Source organism: Nicotiana sylvestris, chromosome 9, assembly GCF_000393655.2.
Source record: "Nicotiana sylvestris chromosome 9, ASM39365v2, whole genome shotgun sequence".
Classification (NCBI taxonomy): domain Eukaryota; kingdom Viridiplantae; phylum Streptophyta; class Magnoliopsida; order Solanales; family Solanaceae; genus Nicotiana; species Nicotiana sylvestris.
The window spans coordinates 16,561,524-16,581,153 of NC_091065.1; the positions used below are offsets into that span (position 1 = coordinate 16,561,524).

Below are 19,630 nucleotides of genomic sequence, written 5' to 3' on the forward strand. Positions count from 1 at the left end.
ACAACCGTTCATAGTTACCCGATTTTACTAGTTCTGTTCCGGTGTGAGCTTTAAAAAGAGAGTCGAAGCGTCAAATTGCATTAAAGTTGTATATATGTATCAAAGTTATATTATAATTATGTGAAATTTGTATTTAAGTTGTATGTTATTGTAGTTGTATTTATTTTTGTATGAATATTGTATGAAGTATGAACATTGTATCTATGTATTAAAATTTTATTAAAATTGTATTATAGTTGTATGAAAACTATATTTAAGTTGTATGCTAATGTAGTTATATTTTTTTTGTATGAATGTGGTATAAAAATTGTAAATAAGTCTCCTTTTTTTGGGGTGAAAAGAAAAAATCTTATTAATCACCATCTTATTAATCAAAATGTCATGCATATTTTGGAGAAATGACATTCAAAGAACAAACGTTTCACCGATTTTATGTTGTATCCACATAGCAGGCACAGGTTGTCCTGACTAATCCCAGCCCCAGCCTGAATAATTAATGTTGTATATTGCATGAATAATATAGCAATTACTACCATGGCTAGTTCTTTGTATTTTGAACTTCCTTGAATTTCCTGCTTTAATTTAAATTCTGCATTTCATTGGCCAAAAAAAATAATATTGTACTCAAATTAAAAACAAGATGACAAAAACATAATGTTTCTTTTTCTTTTTCTGACACAATTCATGCAATTACATTGTTGAGCAATCAACTTCACATGTTTAGTAACATGAGCTCGAATTACTATTAAAAGTCATGGACTTAAGATAACTTAAAAAATCCTAGAATAAATTGATTATTGTATAATTAAGAAAATAATCTGATAGAGAACCTATTGTGGAACTTATTTTCTTTCCTATCCTAATGGTCTTCATGCCTTCACTCTAGAGGGCTTTGAACAAGATTAGCCAAAGTTGTCATGGCATGTGATTGGCCTGAAATTATTCCTGTAGTCGAAGGGTTTTGTCCCAACACAATACAATAACCATCATCATAATTCTCCATTCCTTGTGCCATTAGTTGCCATACTAAGCTTCCTGCCATGGTTCCCCCTTCTTTTGCCAAATTGTAGATATTTCTATATACACTACTCATGAATGTATCTCTTGAACTAAGGTTGTATCCTTGATCCCTGCTAGACTTGCCAAATTCAGATAGTACTAGAGGCTTCTTCAATATAGTTCTTGCATCTTCCCAGTGGCTTGTCACCCACCTTTGCATCCATGCTAATTGTGCTTCATCATTTTGTCCAGATACCCTATAAATGTAAAACTTAAAGTTTTTGTACTGATAGTGTAAATAATACATATTTGCATAATCAAACCATTAATAAGGTAAAGATGTTAATATACCATTGGTCAGTGTATGCATGGATAGTGGCAAAATCAATCTCATTGATAAGATGATTACTAATAAAATCTGTTCCGACTTGATAACTAGGATTAACTTGCTTCCTTTCAGGAACTGAATCACCATAGAATCCCTCCATTCCTACCTCCAACAAGTGTTTATTGTCTAGTGACTTCACAAAACTTGCCATTTCTTGAACCCAAGCCTGGAGTGATATCAGTTAAAGAAGTCAACATTTTACAAATAAAATGTTATATCATTGATATTTCTAAAATTCAATTAGTTTGGAAATGAATTAAAGGGCATTACTTGATGCTTACATTAATAGTTTTTCCAGAATAGTCAGCTTGGTCGCGTGGCTCATTGATGAGTTCCCATGCCATGATTGTTGGATCGTCTTTATAAGCAACTCTAGTAATCGTATTGAACCTTGTAACGATATTCTGTAGCAGTTTCACAAAGAACATAATTTTACATATTAACTACCATATACCAACTTATTTAATTGTAAATAATACTCCCTCCGGTCCAAAATAAGTGATTTTTTGGCCTTTTTTTGTGGTCTAAAATAAGTGTTTTTTCCAGATTTTAAGAATGAATTAATTATTTTTTTCCTACATTGTCCTTGGAGTAAATAGTGTTGGAATATGTGTTAGGAGTACTGTTTATGTGAGATAGTAAAGGTTAATATGGTCAATTCCATTACTAATTAATGCTAAAAGGTGAATTTCTTAATGTGTGAAAACTCCAAAAAATTACTTATTTTGGACCGGAGGGAGTAATGAAGTATAGTTTAGGTAAAAGAAAAAGATTGCATGAATATCAAACAGTTGCTATTTAAGTGAAAAAGCTTCACGCGTTGTTATCCCATACCTTGATGTGGTTCTTGTAATAACTTTTAAGCATAGGATGAGTATAGAAATCATCGTCGCCATTAATTTGAGCCCCTGCATTTCGCGCCCACTGAGCATATTGAGCTTTTCCTCCAAAGTCGTTCCAGTTATTTACAAAGCTCAAGATTAAGCGAACACCATACTTTTTAGCTTCCGAGATCACAAAATCCAAACCCTAAATATATAAATACACAATAATAACCCTAAAATTAGACACCATCATAATTGACACATTCATGCATATTGTTGCTTTGACTATTAAATGAGAAAGTATTTAATGAAAGATTTTAACTTATATTCATGACCCGGTGAAAAAAAAATTATACAACCAGTGCAATTTAACTAGTTAGTTATAGTAGGGTGATTACTCTATTTTTTTAGCCTAACATATCAGACTTGATATGTAAAATTACATGTCATCGTAAACAATTTAACCTCATAATCTAAAATTTCGTTTAGCGCGAACATTAATTTTTACCTGAAAAACTCGTTCATCGTAAACGCCAGGTGATATTTGTAATGCTCTGTCACCTCCGTCACTAAAAGCCCACGTGCGACAAACAGAAAGACCAGCTGCAGATGCATCTTTAAGAACCTCAGTGACTTTATACCTCTCACTAGGCTCAGCAGCAACATGCATCAACCAATAGGAGTTGAAACCATTGAACAGAAAAGGTAATCCATTGAGTTCAAAATGGGCACCCTTAACTGCTATAAATCCTGCATTAACATTTCTTGGAACCCTAGCTTCACATATGACAGCTAAGAACAAGAGCAAAAGCCCAGAGATACAGCTCGTTGTTGTATAAGACATTTTGTAGTTTAATTTCTATACTGAATGAGAGAGATGCGATATGCTAGAGGTCACCTATAGTTGGCTTTTTATAACGAGTTAAAGATAAGAAAATTTACTAAAAATAGCAAAACTTGCAGGAACTAAAAAACTTTCCTAGTGGATGGAAACTGAAATTTAGTAAGTTAACCTGAAAATATATTTTATTTATTAAGGGTATCATGGGATGTTGATAGAAGAGGAACGCAGTTATTTGGTTAAAGCAGAAAGACAAATCTGTTGAAAGAAATAGAAAGACAAATTATGGGGGAAAGAAAAACGATAAAGAAAAGGAAAAGGTCGAAGCTAGTGGTGCAATATGGGTGATGTATTGCCTCCATTGGTTGGTTTTAGTTTAAGGTTTGAACTAGATCTGATGATGAAATATATTATAGTATATGGAAACGTGTGGTCAAGTGATTGCACAATTGGGTTAGTACATTTACTTCCTTTTTTTTCCGATTAGGAAAATTTCCTAATTTTTTTTTTTTTTGCACAATTGGGTCTATTTGTTTCCAAATAGACCATCGGCATCCTTCCAACCAAGAACTCCCTATCTTGCTCTTGGGGTGACTCGAACTCACAATCTCTTGGTTGGAAGTAGGAATTGCTTACCATCAAAGCAACTCTCTTATTTCTGTGAAAGCATTTCCACTTTTTCTAAAAGTCCACATCATTGGTAAAGTGGGTTTTGGTATGAGATTTTTATTATAGGTATTATATTAGAAACTTATTTATCTTTATTAATTAGATTTTAACTTAATTACATATACAATTTATCATTTTATATATAAATAAGTTTTAAATGAGTATCCTTGATAGCCTTTTAATATGAAAATCAAATTCCACAGATCTGCGGCTTTCACAAATCTTTCTCTCCTCTCTCTCTCTCCCTCTCTCTATTGTCTTTTTTCTACCCGACTTCTTCTTCTTTGGATCTCTTTGGTTCTCTTCTCTTTTCTCTTCTCCTTTTTCTTTTTTTCTTCAAAGAATTCAATAATAGATTTGATGTCCTCGCTTATCACCATCAAACCAGTCATTGTCTGTTGCCCCGCCAGCCACTGAAAGCCATCAAAAGCTTCGAAACTTTGATTTTGAATTTGATTTAAATTATTATTTATTTTGATTGAATATTGTTGCAAACGATCGAAAATATTCTTTGGAGTTTATATCTCAATTTTAAGGGTGTTTGGTAAAGATTAGAGTTAATTTTGGATGAATGATTGAAACTCGAAGAAAATAGAAGATGTATTAAAGTTGTATTATAATTGTATGTAAATCGTATTTAAGTTTGTAATGAGCCGTCCGATCGTTTTGAGTGTTGTAACCCTGTTCCCCCATTTATTGCTTATACTATGCTCAATTGTTGTTATGTGACTTGTCGGAGTAGTTGGTTTGGTTCCGGGGTGTTCCGAAATAAATTGGGATACTTAGTCCCAACGTTGGAAGCCTAAGTGGAAAGAGTTGACCGAATATTGATCACTTATGCGTAAATAGCTCCTGAATGGAGTTTGATGATTCTTGTAACTCCGTATGGTGATTTTATACTTAGGAGTGTGTCCGGATATTGATTTGGAGGTACGTAAGTGATTTTGGCTTGAAATGGAGAAATTTGAAAAATTAGAAGTTTGGAGATGCTTGAGAAGTTTGACCGAGAGTTGACTTTGTGGTTACCGAACTCGGATTTTGGTTCCGAAAGTTGGAATAGGTCCGTTGTGCCATTTATGACTTGTGTCCAAAATTTGAGGTCAATTGGAGTTGCTTTGATAGTTTTCGGCATCGAATGTACAAGTTAGAAGTTCATAAGTTCATTAGGCTTGAATCGATGCGCGATTCGTAGTTTTAATGTTGGTTTATGTGATTTGACGCTTCAAGCGAGTTCTTATAATGTTTTAAGACTTGATAGTATATTTGGTTGAGGTTCAGGAGGCATTGGGTTTGATTCGGATTATGTTCGGCACATTTCAAAACTTGGAAGGATTGCTGATTTTGCTTGCGCTGGTTTCCTGGTGCGTGATTAATAAAGGACGAAAAGTACATGTTATGAGTGTGTTTATATGTTAATTCTTCTGTGAGTTGCGGGAGTTCACATCGCTTTTAAAGTGAAAATATGCTCATTATGTGTTTATTATGTGTAGGGACAAACTTGTGCGGAAAAGGATTAGATAGGAGAAAAATTGGTGAAAAAATAGCTGAAGAGGAAAGTCCTGAACAGCGAAGTGAGGGTCCCTTCACCAAACCAGGACCGGAGCAAAAGAAACTAGAAAAGTCTCGGACAGCGAAGCAAGGCTCACTTCGCCAGACTGGGACCGGAGCAGAAAAAATCAGCTTTTCCAATCTGAAATAGGAGAAGGAAAATCCATCCCATACAAACCCTAGTCGCTATAAATACAGTCTAAAATGTGATTTTAAAAGGGAGAGACACCATTTTGAAGAGAGAGGAGACTTTAGGGAGGCAGAATACACTTGGAGCAAGAAGAAGGATTCAACTTCACGTTTTTCCCTCTTTCTTCCTCTATTTTTATTATTGATTATGAATTCTAGTATTGTAGTTTTGCATACTATTATGAATAGCTAATTTGTTATCTAGGATTTTGATGGAACCTTTTGTAGGATGAATTCTTGTTATGTTTTTATATAATTGAGCCTTTGGATTTCTCTACTTGTTCAACTACGTGTTTGTTGTTGTTGATTGAATGGCCATCAATTGACTGTGCCTATTTAGTGTGTACTGCTTGAGAGAGAGTATGCATTTAGGTAGTTGTTGAACAAAATCACTCCTAACGTATGTGAGAGATCAATACGGAGGGTTATGAAATCTTAGTGCGATCGTAGTTAGCGGTGAATTAGTGCCAGCTAGTGTAGTTCGAGAGAATAAATTTAGTGAATTATGATAGTTGCTCGAGAGAGAAGATACCCAAAATACTCACGATCGGTAGAGAATACTTAGGCGAATTTATAGGAGACGTGGCGGGAAGGATTCTGACAATTGGGAAAATTATAATTCTAGACCTCCTTAATAATATCTCCAATCCTTAGTATCTTTAGTTGTTAATTTACTTCTTTAATTTGTTAGTTAATTAGTTAGACATAAGAATCTTTATATTTATAACTTAGGAATTGTTCAAACTTGTCTTCTTAGTGATAGTGAACAAAAATTATTCAATACATAAGCACAACAAGATATTTAATCCACACTTTAAACATGAATATTTTCATAAAAAAAATTCAATGTTGAAATAAGTACTACACACTTAGATATACAATACAAAGCAAGAAAATGAAGAAATGAACATAAATGGGTAAGAAATTCTCAACCAAAAACTTCAAATCTTCAAGACCGAAGTGTGTGTGCAAACTCTAGCTTCCAAAACTTGTTCTTCTCTAGTCTCCAAGACTGAAAATAAGCCAAACATATTTTACAAATGAGTTGGATTGTGTATTAAAGGTTTTGGGGCCAGAAAATATGAAATGGCATAATTGCCCAGAACTGCAGCGCGATATTCGCATTTGCGAACAAAAGTTCTCAATTCGAACTTTGACTATCCTGTTGACTTTCGCATTTGTGATCAAGACTTCGGATTTGTGAAGGTTGACTGCATGGTTTGACTTCGCATTTGCGAAGTCTTCTTCGCATTTGCGAGCATAGTTTGACTGGTCTTACTTCACAATTGTGATGGACTACTCGCAATTCCCATGTCTGCTTTCTTTGCATTTCCCAGAAATGTGTCCCAATTGCGACACCTGAGGCCATTTTCTATATTTTCTTCTTTTCAACGTCTTTTTGACTTGTTTTCACTTGGTTTCTTCATGATCACTTTTAAATCACAGAGAACCTATAAAATAGAAGTAAATTACATTAAACACATGATTTTAGCACTCAAATATAGCAAAAATATAGGCTTAAAGACAAGATAAGTTGGTAAAATACCAACTTATCAAACCCCCAAACTTAAACTATTGCTTGTCCTTAAGCAATGAAAGCGACAAAATCTCCTCCCAAGTATTTAACTCAATAGTGCATCCATATCATGCCAAGCCAAAAAGGTCTACTATAAGCACAAACACATGACTTCGATTGGTACCAAAAATTAATCCAAAACATATGAATTACAAAACACTTCTCATAAACTTCATTACATTTCAAGTGCTCAAACACTATGCAAATTAAAGTATCAATCGAGTCATGACACTAAAGCTTCACAATTTGCCTCTTTATCACAATTAACTTTCTTTGGTCATTCCTTCCAATTGAAAATGGGATTAAATTCACAACTCAAATATCATGTGCCCTCACATTTCAAAGAGAATCCCAACTTATAAATTGCAATTTAAACACATATGGGATATCAAATGGAAAGAATTAACTCTCACTCTCTCAAAGATGTTCAAATGCACAAAAGTAGTGTCATAGGCTTGCCTTTCATGTATTTCTCCACTAATGTAGACACACTTGGTTCAAAATAAAGTAGGACTTAAAGGATTGTAATGTAGGCTTTTGGTTAAGGTAGGGGACAATTTGGATAAGAGTGACTCAAAACCTCCCTAACCACTACACTTTGCAACAATTAAAGCGCACTTCCTTCAAAAATAATTTTCAGCATTTCTTCACTTTTCATTCCACACTTAATCTTCCCTTTATTCACAACTTCTTCTTCTTTTTTCTTCCTTCCTATTTTTTGATGATTTTTTTTTATTTTGACTTTTTCAAAATCAAGGAAGGTTCCACTTTTTTTAATTATTACCTTTCACCTTTTAAGCAACTTTCACATCATAACTTTTCCAACCTTCACCCCCAAACTTAGGCTTTTGGCCTATGTTTACACTTTCAAAGTACTTAGGGAGGTAGGGTGCCAAAAACTAGATCAATAAATAACCAAGGGTTAAAGCTTGTAACATGGTTGCCAAAGAACAAGGTTAAAGGCTCAAAATGGGTTAACTAGGGAAAATATTTAAGGGTAAAAAATTTAAGGTACAATAGCGGTCCAAGGAAGGCCTAATATCATTTTTCAAACCAAGTTAGTCTACGATTTTGCCTTGAAGCACATTCCGGGCAAGTTCTAGACTACAAATAATGCAAAAGAACTCACAATAAGTCTCACCACATATGGCATATGAATACTCAAGTGGAATACAAATACAAAATTCAATTGAAACCAATGACTCAAAGAGGTTACATATAGCATAAGAAGCTATTTAGTGAATGAAAGAGCCAAAAATGGAGTCTAAAGGTCATTACAATGATCTTTACCTCAATTATTTTTCTTTTTCAAAGACCAAAAATTCATATGCCGAGGTTTAAATCATGTTAGTACTAAGCAAGCCACAACTTGGCCAATGGGCACAAACCCCAACGCAAACCACTTATTCTTCCTAAATTAATAAAAATAATATCTAAACTACAAGACTAATTCCCTTAAGAAAGTCGCCTAACTATCCATCATCGGAAAAAGTCGACAAAAATTTACTAACAATTACCCGGTTCAAAAAGAAAATTGGCATCCTCGGAAAAAGAATCGTGGTACAAAGAAAACCAAGGAAATCGCCACCAAAATAAAACATACTATATATATAAAAACAATTAAGAAGCTAATAAATATCAAGTCACTAAAACATACTATATATAAAAACAAAAATTCAAGAAGCTAGTAAACATACTAATATAACAAATCACATGAAAACACAATAACATCACATGAAAACAAACAAAGTACCAATCTACCATATCCACAGTTATCCACAATTGTACAAGATCAACAGTTATATAAGAAGCCACCCCCAACAGAAAATATTGCAATGTCCCTAATGCAACTAAACACAATAAAGTAAAATGGTGGAAAGTGCTCCCTGAATATTGCATCAATCGCTATCCTTGCTGTCGGAATCAGAGGCCTCCTCCTCTCCTTCTTCCTCGGAACAATGAACTAGAGCACCATCATCATTTTCCGGCTTAGTCGATGGCATTGGGTCTTGAGGCTTTAGGACTTTCCACAACCCTTTCACACCCTTTCACATGCTGGTAAAGAATTTATCTATTTTGTTCTCCCTTTTTTCATCTTGGTGTGTGCCTTTGCTAGATTGTCATGAGAACTGCTCAACTTACCATGCGCCTTGGCCAGATCAGTGTATGCCTTCTCCAGTGTCTTAAGGTGATCCCCCTGCTTCTTCTGATCATCAAGATACTTTTGAAACTCTTTCTTTGAAATGTATGCAGCGGGTCTCTCAGATGTTTCCCTAGGTTCCTGTGGAAGTCCAGCTACTAGGTCACGAATTAGTCGCATTTCCTCAGTAAGCATAGCAAATGGTCCTCCTGTAGAAGACGATGGCTGGCTACCCTGTGTCGCGCCCCCTTTTTCCCCTCATATCGAGAAATCGGGTTTATGACATTCTGGTTGGGACAACTCTTTTCCTTTTGGGAAGGGGCTTGCTATTTTGAAGAGTCGTCACCTAATGATTTAAGGTGCATTAGGACACCTATAGGGTTCATTTATAACTATGTTTAGTAAATAAAGACAGGGTAAGGGCTTGAAATTATCCCAAGGAGAAGGTATTAGGTACCCCTCAGGATCCACTAGTGTGGTTCCCAGCCAGACAGTTTTTATAAATTTGTACAATTAGCAAATAGGCAAGTATTGGCTCAAATAGTAGGGGATTTTAAGCTGAATACACATATGTAGAAAAGCAGCTAATAAAAAGGGGCAAGATTTTGAAAAGAATTATAATTCAAACATACTTGAGAATGTAAAAAGGGAGGGCGGTCCTAGGTTTGTTTATAATATGGATCATATCAATGCAATACCCGGTATGACACTCCTCAAAAGAGGGGCTACACGTGGTATTAATGCATCGGTCATCATATCCATATCTACCCTTTCCCACCCCGTGGAGGTAATTAAAATGAAGATTGGTCTCGACTCTTTTTGCATGTTGTTACCTGTCCCTTCCTATCAGTCCCAGAGGAATTTAGGACTTCTATCCTATAAGGAGGTTCTAGGCAGACCCTCAGGTTTAAAGGCAAAATACCAAGGCGACATACAAAACAAGTAGGACTGCATTTTAGGGGAAAAACACAGAAAACAAGCAAAGGGCTCAATTATACCTCCACAGATAATGCACACAGACAGCACGACTTATACACAGTTAAGGTCTGAATTTAAAATCCTAAAGCAGGGCGTTTAAGTTGTTGCAGCAGAACTAGATTCATTACATGACTCAGATAAGAAGTCTGAATTAGGCTTGCCTGCTGGTTGTAACAGTTGATAACTAAACAAAGGCAAATCCAGTTTTATTTAAGGTATTACCTAAGGCTTGCCTAGGCGCAAAGCGAGATACAGCACTTATTCCAAGTCATTAAGACAGTTTGGAGATTATTTTTATTACCAAAAACATGTTATTCTAGTTGTAGAGATTGTTGCCAATTTTATTCAGAAACATCACAATGTGAAAATTATTACTTACTACTTCTTCATGAATTAGTAATTAACTAGGCGTTTGAAATGAAATGCAAACAGAACCCTAGAGCATGGTATCTAATATGCACATGCAAATTGCCGGGTTGTTGAAAACAGAATCCCTAAGGCATGATTTCTAAATGTACACAAGAGTTGTAGAATTTTGAAATAACAGTTTTTTGTACCAGTGTTGTTATTGCCCTATGAGAAGGATTTCTAAGTGATAGACATAAAGCATGGACTAACGAATGATGTGTTGAAGCAAGAAACATGGGTCCTAAGAACATGGTTTTCTAATGCATGTATGAATCTTAAGCATGGTTTCTATTGCACAATTAAGAATATAAACCTAATAACATGCTTTCTACCCTTTAACAACTATAGCATGCATATTTTTCCATCCTTTTTCACTAGCCAATCCCATACTTGTTTACAAATTATTACAGACCATGTGATTGAATTACATAAGAAATGCAAAAATAAAAAGTTACAACCATAGGAAGCCTAATTCTGACTTCCTCTCTGAGTTATGCAATAAACCAACTCAAATGCCAATATTGTTCCAAAGCCTTTCTCATGTCTGGGTGTGTCAGAGTTCCCTAAGGACCTCAAGGGATCCCGGGCAGTGCTCACACCCAGACTACATAACCAAGAGTAAGTGCAGTGTAGAAGGGTCAGCTCTTATGTGTCCAGGTTCAGAGGGAGCTCAAGGGTCCCAAAGCAAGGCTCACATAAAAGGGGCGGAACCTAATGATCTAAGAGTATAGTGAAAGTGTAGGAACACATATTTGAAAAAGGATTTTGTTTTAGAAAATAGTTTTGAAAGACTGCATGTTTGAAATGAATTTGTAAAACAGCAGGAGAGTTTCTTAATGAAAACAGTTTTTGAAAGGGAAAGGGGATAAGAGCAACAACAACACACACAAAACCAGTTTAGAGAGTAGTACAGCTTTAGCAATTACAAGCAGGGGAGTAGGGGTTAGGGACATAGAGGACCCAAATCAGAAACACATAATTAGTCATGCATTAGTGTTAATCAAGTACATTAGGAGACATGCTAGTTGAGGGACATAAATAGGAACAAGTAAACATGATGATTACATTTGAACAAAGGAGGGCAGAATTTTAAACATGCTGAGTAAAGTAGTAAACAAAAAGCACAATTTAACAACATGAGCCATTAAGCTAATGCAGAAAGAGACAGAGATGGACAAATAAGGGAACACATAGAGTTGAGACTCAGAATTTAAATTAAGAACATACCAGTTGAAGAAGCAAAGTGTAGAAAAAAGTAAAGCAATCAGAGTTCCACAATTTAGCCTTGGCTTTCAACTGGCTAGACAAAGAAGTAGCATGAGTAGTAGAGAAAGAGAGAGTTTGAGTGTGTAAGTGTGTGTTTTGAACTTAGTTGTTCGTGTGTTTAAAGAAGAGAGGGTAGGGTATTTATAGCTTTGAAAAGAAGTGGAAAATAAGGTAACAAGTAAGTTTTAACCAAATATGGAAGTAATCACAATCAGAATCAATTAATACAAGTATTTCCTTTAATCAAGGAGTTATAGCTCAAACGGATACTACAGGGATAATTAAGGAAAGATAATCAATTTGAGAAAGATTGATTTTTACCATATAAGGGGGTAGTAAAAGTATAGAGTATATAATTGAGTCTAAGTACTTAATTTGGGGAACGGATTCAGTAGGGGTGAAACATCACAGTAAATAAAGGAAGGGAATCAATCAACTTAAACAAATGAGTAAAAATTAGGGGTTTATAAAAAAACCTTTGCAATCAGTCGTAACTTGAGGAAATCAAGATCAATCAAGAAGGAATTATGATTCTACACTTCGCCATATAAATAGAGAAGAATGAGCAGGCGTATCAGACATGCAGGGTCAAACATATTGACAAAAAGGAGCAAACTAGATGAACATAACCATACAGAAGTGACATGAATAGGCTAAGGACTACTCGAAGTATGGTAATCAACAAAGTCAAGTATTCACGGCTCATACATAGAACCAAAATGAAGAAACCAGTCTAACACATAGTAACAGGTAAAGGAGATCTTTTAAAAACTCTCAATAACAAGTGAGGAAAACCTTTAAGATATTAGGGCTTTAACAGAGCTGAGTTGAAAAGGTAAGGATTCAGAATCAGTCAAGTTTAACAAAGAAAAGGATCTAAACACAAAGAACTCAACCGAAACAAGTATACAAAATGAACAAAGACAGTTCCAAGCCTCGGATAAAACCAAAATACTTAGGGTTTTCAAAACGATGAACCGGGTATAAGAAAACATAAACAAACGGTTTAAACATAGTAAAATCATAATACAACACTGAAAAATCAGAGAAGAAGTTTTTTAAAAGAGTTTAAGAAACCCTAATTTTGAAGACGAAGAGTCATTTTGAAAGAAATCGGAAAAACTTTTGGGAAAACACCAAGAGGTTCATAACATGCACAGATCTAAGACAGATCTGAAATAAAATCGGAAAGTTTTTAAAGCCAGGGTTTCAGAGAACCCAGAAAAAGTGAAAAGATTTCAAAACGTTACCGATCTAGCCGGAAAAGCCATAGATCTGACTCGAAAGGCCATGGATGGACGAAAAAAGACCATAGATAGAAGTTGAGCAAGGATTGGACCAGGTCTCTTCGAGATCTATCCATGGAATTACAAAAGCAGGCCACCAGGAGACGTAGGAGACAAGTACATGTCTCAAATAGCCATGAGAGTCCATGGATTGGGTGAGGATCGAAGGGGATTAGGGTTAGTTTGGGTGGCGGCGGCTAGGGTTTGAGTGAGGTTGCAGAGAGAATTGGCGAGGAAAGGGATTCAAGGGTGGCGGGTTGGTAACAAATGAATTAGGTTAGGGGTCGTTTTGGGTTTAAAATGGTAAGAGGCAACGTGGACCGTTGATCTGAGAGATCAACGGTCGAGATTAGAGAGGGTAGGTGGGAATTCGGGTTTGGATAGGATTTAATTGGGTTAGGTTCGGGTTTAAATTAAAATTGGGCTAGGGAATTGGGGTCCAATTTAGGCTAAAATTGAAATACAAATGGGTTGTTATTTAAATAGCCAATTTTCACTTTTTAATTTATAAAAAATAGTAAATAGTTTTCTGAAATTTAGTTTAAAAGTCTAAAATGATTTATGATACATAATTAATAATTTAAAAATACAGGGGCCAATTTTATGCATATAAAACATAATTAAACCTTAAAAGGGATAATATTGCAATTATGTGCAATTTAGCTTTAAAAATACTAAATAAAATTGTAAAAATTAACTTAGCCATATTTTGGCATAAATATAAAAATCCAATAGAGGAATTATCAAAAATAATTATTGGGATTTATGGATAAAAAGGGGGGAAATAAATCAATTAAAACCCTTTAAAATTATGAAAAAAAATAATAAAACAATTGGACATGCTTATATATGCATATATATATATATGCTATTTTGAAGGTATTTTGCACATTAAAAATACATAGGGAAAAATTGGGTATCAACACCCTGATCAGTCTGAGAAGACGATCCCAACTTTCTCTTTTGCTCTTCACGGTACCGCCCTCTCCTCTTTTCTTCAATGGTTGAATAGGCTTTTTCGGATCAATTCAGTTGTCTTCCGGAGCCTCCTCAACTCCATCAAGTTGGCATAATTCAGTTATGAGAGATGGGAACATCAATGATTGACCCCCAAGAGCCAGATACTCCCGCAGTTCACCTATGAAGATTTCACCAATATTGATATGAATATCATCAAGAATAGAGGCTATCATTTGAGCTCTTGTCACTGGTACATTCCTTGCATGGGATATGCGACTGCATATGATGGCCAGCCATATTTTTGCTTCGGTAGTGAATTCTTTGGATGTGATCCCTCTCTTCTCAGCTGCCCATGAAACATCTACACCATGGCACAATTTGGACACCAACCACTCCCTTGAAACACAGTCTTTTGCACGGAATGGGGTTATGTCATGGTCTGGCAGGTGATACACTTTGTTCACAGCTTAAGCTCCAAAATACACCATTTTGTCGTGAATTATCAGCTTTGGCCTCATTAACCTGATAGCTGAGAGATTCGCGTAAAACTCCCTCACTCATTGCTCATTGGCTCTGCAAGGTTGAGGGGAAAAATAGTTCCATCCCATGTCTACAAGCCTTTGATGGAACTCGGGAAGACGTTCAGGGACATTATCCAGCGTTATACCCCTTTCCAGTAGCAATTTCTTTGAAATCAGCTCAGCATAGTACCATTCCTGGCATTCCAATGACAAGAATCGATGTTGGTCATAATTCTCCTCCTCTTCCAAAGGGTTGTCATTCGGGGATTTGTCGGAGTTAGAGCTCATTTTAAGATTACGGTACTTGTAATCAAATGATTGGAGTAAAAACATGGTATGGCTATGAAAAACATTGCAAAATGATTCAAATATGGTCAAGAAATGATTGGGCAATCGAAACCCAGCCTTAGAAAAAAATTTCAGGATTTCAAGTCTGGAAGTAATTGCTCTCTCTGATGTCGCAATTGCAAAAAATTCTTCGCAATTGCGAACCCAACGGAGATCACAATTGTGGACAATTTATCGCAAATGTGAAGGAAGCAGAAAACTGAAAGGTTCACAATTCCGATGAAATCTTTGCAATTGCGAAGGTGGCTAGATTTGAGAGTTTTTGCAATTGCGACCACCTCTTCGCAAATGCGAAGAGGCCATTGCAATTGCGATATCGTCGTCCCCAGCCTATCCTTTCTCAGAGAACTGTCCTAAGCCCTACAAATTTTTAATACAAGCACACTTCTAGATAACCCAATCACTTTTACACACAAAATCATGTAATAGACTTCATAGACAACCATGAATTGAAAAAATATCAATGATTCAGCCAATAATCTCATTCGGGCCTTTTATCGATCACATATTAAGCACAAAAATTCAATTCTATTTTAATAAAGCACTAGTACTCAAACTTTCCCATTTTTCAAGCAAAGAACAAGGCTCACACTCTCAACCAACCTCACCCAGAAATCAATACAAGATTTGAATTAAAAAAACAATTTCGGACAGAGGAACGACCCATTTCAGACCTAGGTTTTGAGAAATATCAAAGAGGAGAAGAAGAAGAAGAAGAAGAAGAAGAAGAAGAAGAAGAAGAAGAAGAAGAAGAAGAAGAAGAAGAAGAAGAAGAAGAAGAAGAAGAAGAAGAAGAAGAAGAAGAAGAAGAAGATGATGATGATGATGATGATGATGATGATGATGATGATGATGCAACGATTTAAACTTTCATACCTGGATGCTTGCACTAAGGAATGAAAATGATGGAGTTTTGGAAATTTGGGGAGTGAGAGACAAGAAGAAGAAGAAGAAGAAGAAGAAGAAGAAGAAGAAGAAGAAGAAGAAGAAAGAAGAAGAAGAAGAAGAAGAAGAAGAAGAAGAAGAAGAAGAAGAAGAAGAAGAAGAAGAAGAAGAAGAAGAAGAAGAAGAAGAAGAAGAAGAAGAAGAAGAAGAATAAGAAGACAAGAAGAAGAAGAAGAAGAAGAAGAAGAAGAAGAAGAAGAAGAAGAAGAAGAAGAAGAAGAAGAAGAAGAAGAAGAAGAAGAAGATGAAGAAGATGCAAAGATTTAAACTTTCATACCTGGATGCTTACACTAAGGAGTGAAAATGAGGGAGTTTTTGAAATTTGGGGAGTGAGAGATACCAGTATTTAGCCTCAATAGATTGTTTTTGCAATTTTTGTAAGTTCAGTTCGACACCCAGTTAAGTTCTTCAGAGTTGCATTTGCGACCCCAAGATCGCAATTACGAACTTTCAATGTTCAGTAGATGTCGCAAATGCGACAATATTCTTGATTTTTGCGATAAGAGCCAGGCTCGCAAATGCGAACAAATGTTCGCAAATGCGAATGTTGGTGCTTCTGCAATTTTTAGCTAGTGGTTTTCATGCTCTCCGTCACACCGACCTACTCAAATCAACTCCAAAAATTGCGAAACATGGTAGATCAGTTAAAAACAATATAATAAGCTATTCTGAAAAAGGAAAATTTCAAAAATGACTAAAAAAATTGAAAACGATTGGTTTCCTCCCACCAAGCGCCGCACTTAACATCGTGGCACGATGCCGATCAACTTTAAAACTTTTCTTTCCACTTTGATGATATGAATTGGGAACCCAACTTAGAATCAAGCTTGTGACCATGAGCGGTGGGGGTGGTAAGTAGATGGTCAAGCCAAGCCTTAATTTCTTCATTTTGCACTTCTTGGCTTTCATGTGAGGAATGTAATTTTGCCTTCTTGTTCCCTCAAATTGTAAGATGTATGGCATTTTTCTTTCATCCTCGCAATCCTTCATTGACTCGTGTAGTTTAATTTCCATATTAACACACAATTCCAATGTTGAAAAATGCTTGGAATATGACATCGAACCTCCAAATTGCAGTTCTTTCCGGATTGTTACATCCTTTTTCCCCCGAACTAGAGTCAATCTCGATCATATTTTCATTTATACTGGTTACTCTAATTTCATATTTTTCTTGGTATCACTAACACTCATGGAGTCGGTTGGCGGATGTTCAATTCTTGATTCTTCAAAGTAAAGCTCACTTTCTTCCTCGTAGTCGGACACTTCTTGACTTCTTTCCACATTCTCAAGTTGGTGGGCATAGTAAGCCTCAACCAAGATTTTCATTTGATCTTCCAAAGTGCAGATATGTTCATCATTTTGATTCAAGCCTTGTTTCAAGTCCTCGAGTGCAAAGTTGTGCTTCTCCTCATTTTCAAGAATGGTCTCCAACATGAGCATCATCTTCTCATTTTGAGCATTTGAGAGTTCTTCCTGATTTTTGTCAAGTGCCAAGGAAGAATTTTCGGCTTCAACCTCCAAGGAAGATTCTTGGCTATCATTAACTTCCAAGGCTTTTCGGACCTCTAAAGCTTCAAGTATTTCTTCCATTTGCAAGTTCAACCTTTCAATTGCCAAGTTAGTTTGGAGACTATTTTCCAAAAGCTCGTCCAAGGCATTTTGCTCCTTGTTTCCTCCTTCAATTAGGCATTCTAACATGAGTTTGAACTCTCCATTTTGACCATGCTCAATTTCTTCCACCTCCATATCCCTATAAATTTCATCACAAAAAGTAGAATCATCATAGCGGGGGCTTGGGTAAAGGAAGGACAAATAATCACAATTCTCCCAATGACCATTTTGATTATCACACTTATCACAAATGCTCCACTCATGGGTTTGAGATTGTGGGCACAATCCGCCCCGGGGAGAATTTAAACAATTTTGTCATGAGTATGGTCCTCCACAATAAGGACAAGGGTCATCAAAGTATGAACAACTACTATCCGACCAATTTTCATTATATGATGCCATTTTTCAAAACTAAGACAATAAACAAGAAATAAACAAGAAAAGTATACCAAGGTAAGAAAGACAATTACATAAATAGTTATAAGTTTGGACGAAAGCACTTACGCTTATTTCTCAAACAACCTAAATTATGCCAAATTGTTTCTCGGCAACGGCGCCAATTTTCATGATGTCCAAATCCACTACTAAAAAGTAAATGGACACGGTCGCATGCAATATAATTTACCCAACTATGAGTCGGGGTCGAATCCCACAAAGAACAATATGTAGGCGATTAGGAATGTAAGAGAATTATCACTTGTTATGCAATGCCAAACACTTAGAATTGGCCTTTGAAAATATTTATAGCTAAATGCGAAAATGTAAACTAACCAAGAAAGAAAGTAAAATGATCAATGGCTACAATTATGGATATATTAGGAATTACACTCAAGTAACGATCCAATGTATTTACGATTTTACAAATATGAGCGAGTTTATGCTATTTAGCCTCGGGTAATAATTCTATATTTGCTTCTTCCGAAGACCAACAAGACTTCCTAATTAAATTATTCCTAAAACAATTAAGAGATTAAGCACACCCGAATATGGCTACAAGTAGTTCAATCCTATCCCTAGGTAGAATCTATAAAATAACGTTTAAAGCCTCAAGTTCTTGTTAATTAATCTTTCCCAACCCCAAATAATCTTTCCCAAAATTAATTCGAAGTTAATAGGAGAGTCCTAGGGTTAGCTAATCCCTTTGGAAACATTAAAGAACAAGAATAATTAAAAAAACAATAACTCACTTTATAAAAGATAAAAAATCATTCAATACATAAGCACAACAAGATATTTAATCCACACTTTAAACATGAATATTTCCATAAACAAAATTCAAGTGTTGAAATAAATACTACACACTTAGATATACAATACAAAGCAAGAAAATGAATAAATAAACATAAATGGGTAAGAAATTCTCAACCAAAAGCTTCAAATCTTCAAGACCAAAGTGTGTGTGCAAACCCTGGCTTCCAAAACTTGTTCTTCTCTAGTCTCCAAGACTGAAAATAAGCCAAAGATATTTTACAAATGAGCTGGTTTGTGTATTAAAGGGTTTTGGGTCAGAAAATGTGAAATGAGCTGCAGCGCGATATTCGCATTTGCGAATAAAAGTTTGCAATTGCGAACTTTGACTATCCTATTGACTTTCGCATTTGCAATCAAGACTTCGCATTTGCGAAGGTTGACTGTCTGGTTTGACTTCGCATTTGCGAGCACAGCTTGACTGGTCTTAATTCACAATTGTGATGGACTACTCGCAATTCCCATGTGTGCTTTCTTTGCATTTCCCAGAAATGTGTTGCAATTGCGACACCTGAGGCCATTTTCCAGATTTTCTTCTTTTCAATGTCATTTTGACTTGTTTTTACTTGGTTTCTTCATGATCACTTCTAAATCACGAAGAATCTATAAAATAGAAGTAAATAACATTAAACACATGACTTTATCACCCAAACATAGCAAAAATATAGGCTTAAAACAAGATAAGTTGGTAAAAGACCAACTTATCAGTTGCAGCTAAACCTTAGTTCTCTATGGGATTCAACTCCAAACTTTTAGACCAAATTATATTTGTAGCAATCGCTTATCCTTTTTAGCACTAGAGTTGGGCAAGATCGGTGATCGCAAGAGGAGGGCGATCGCATAGTGTTGTTGTGGTAGCTAGGATTTTTGTTTTGTGCATTCGCG

General features: G+C 35.6%; 1 protein-coding gene across 1 annotated transcript; it reads right to left on the minus strand.

Moving 5' to 3' along the window:
* Window positions 1-641: 641 nt before the first annotated feature.
* On the minus strand, window positions 642-3,148 carry LOC104213121 (mannan endo-1,4-beta-mannosidase 1). The gene is made up of 5 exons (XM_009762556.2): window positions 2,720-3,148; window positions 2,222-2,416; window positions 1,669-1,791; window positions 1,351-1,553; window positions 642-1,256 (listed from the first exon to the last, which is right to left on the minus strand). The coding sequence occupies exons 1-5, from the start codon at window positions 3,053-3,055 to the stop codon at window positions 878-880; spliced, it is 1,236 nt and encodes a 411-aa protein (XP_009760858.1). The 5' UTR covers window positions 3,056-3,148; the 3' UTR covers window positions 642-877.
* Window positions 3,149-19,630: the final 16,482 nt, after the last annotated feature.

Excerpts from the sequence above, each read along its gene's own strand:
- LOC104213121 (XM_009762556.2), bottom strand. The coding sequence starts at position 3,055 with ATGTCTTATACAACAACGAGCTGTATCTCTGGGCTTTTGCTCTTGTTC. Across the intron at positions 2,417-2,719 it reads ACGATGAACGAGTTTTTCAG|GGTTTGGATTTTGTGATCTC; the intron begins GTAAAAATTAAT and ends TTATATATTTAG. Across the intron at positions 1,792-2,221 it reads ATTACAAGAACCACATCAAG|AATATCGTTACAAGGTTCAA; the intron begins GTATGGGATAAC and ends AAACTGCTACAG.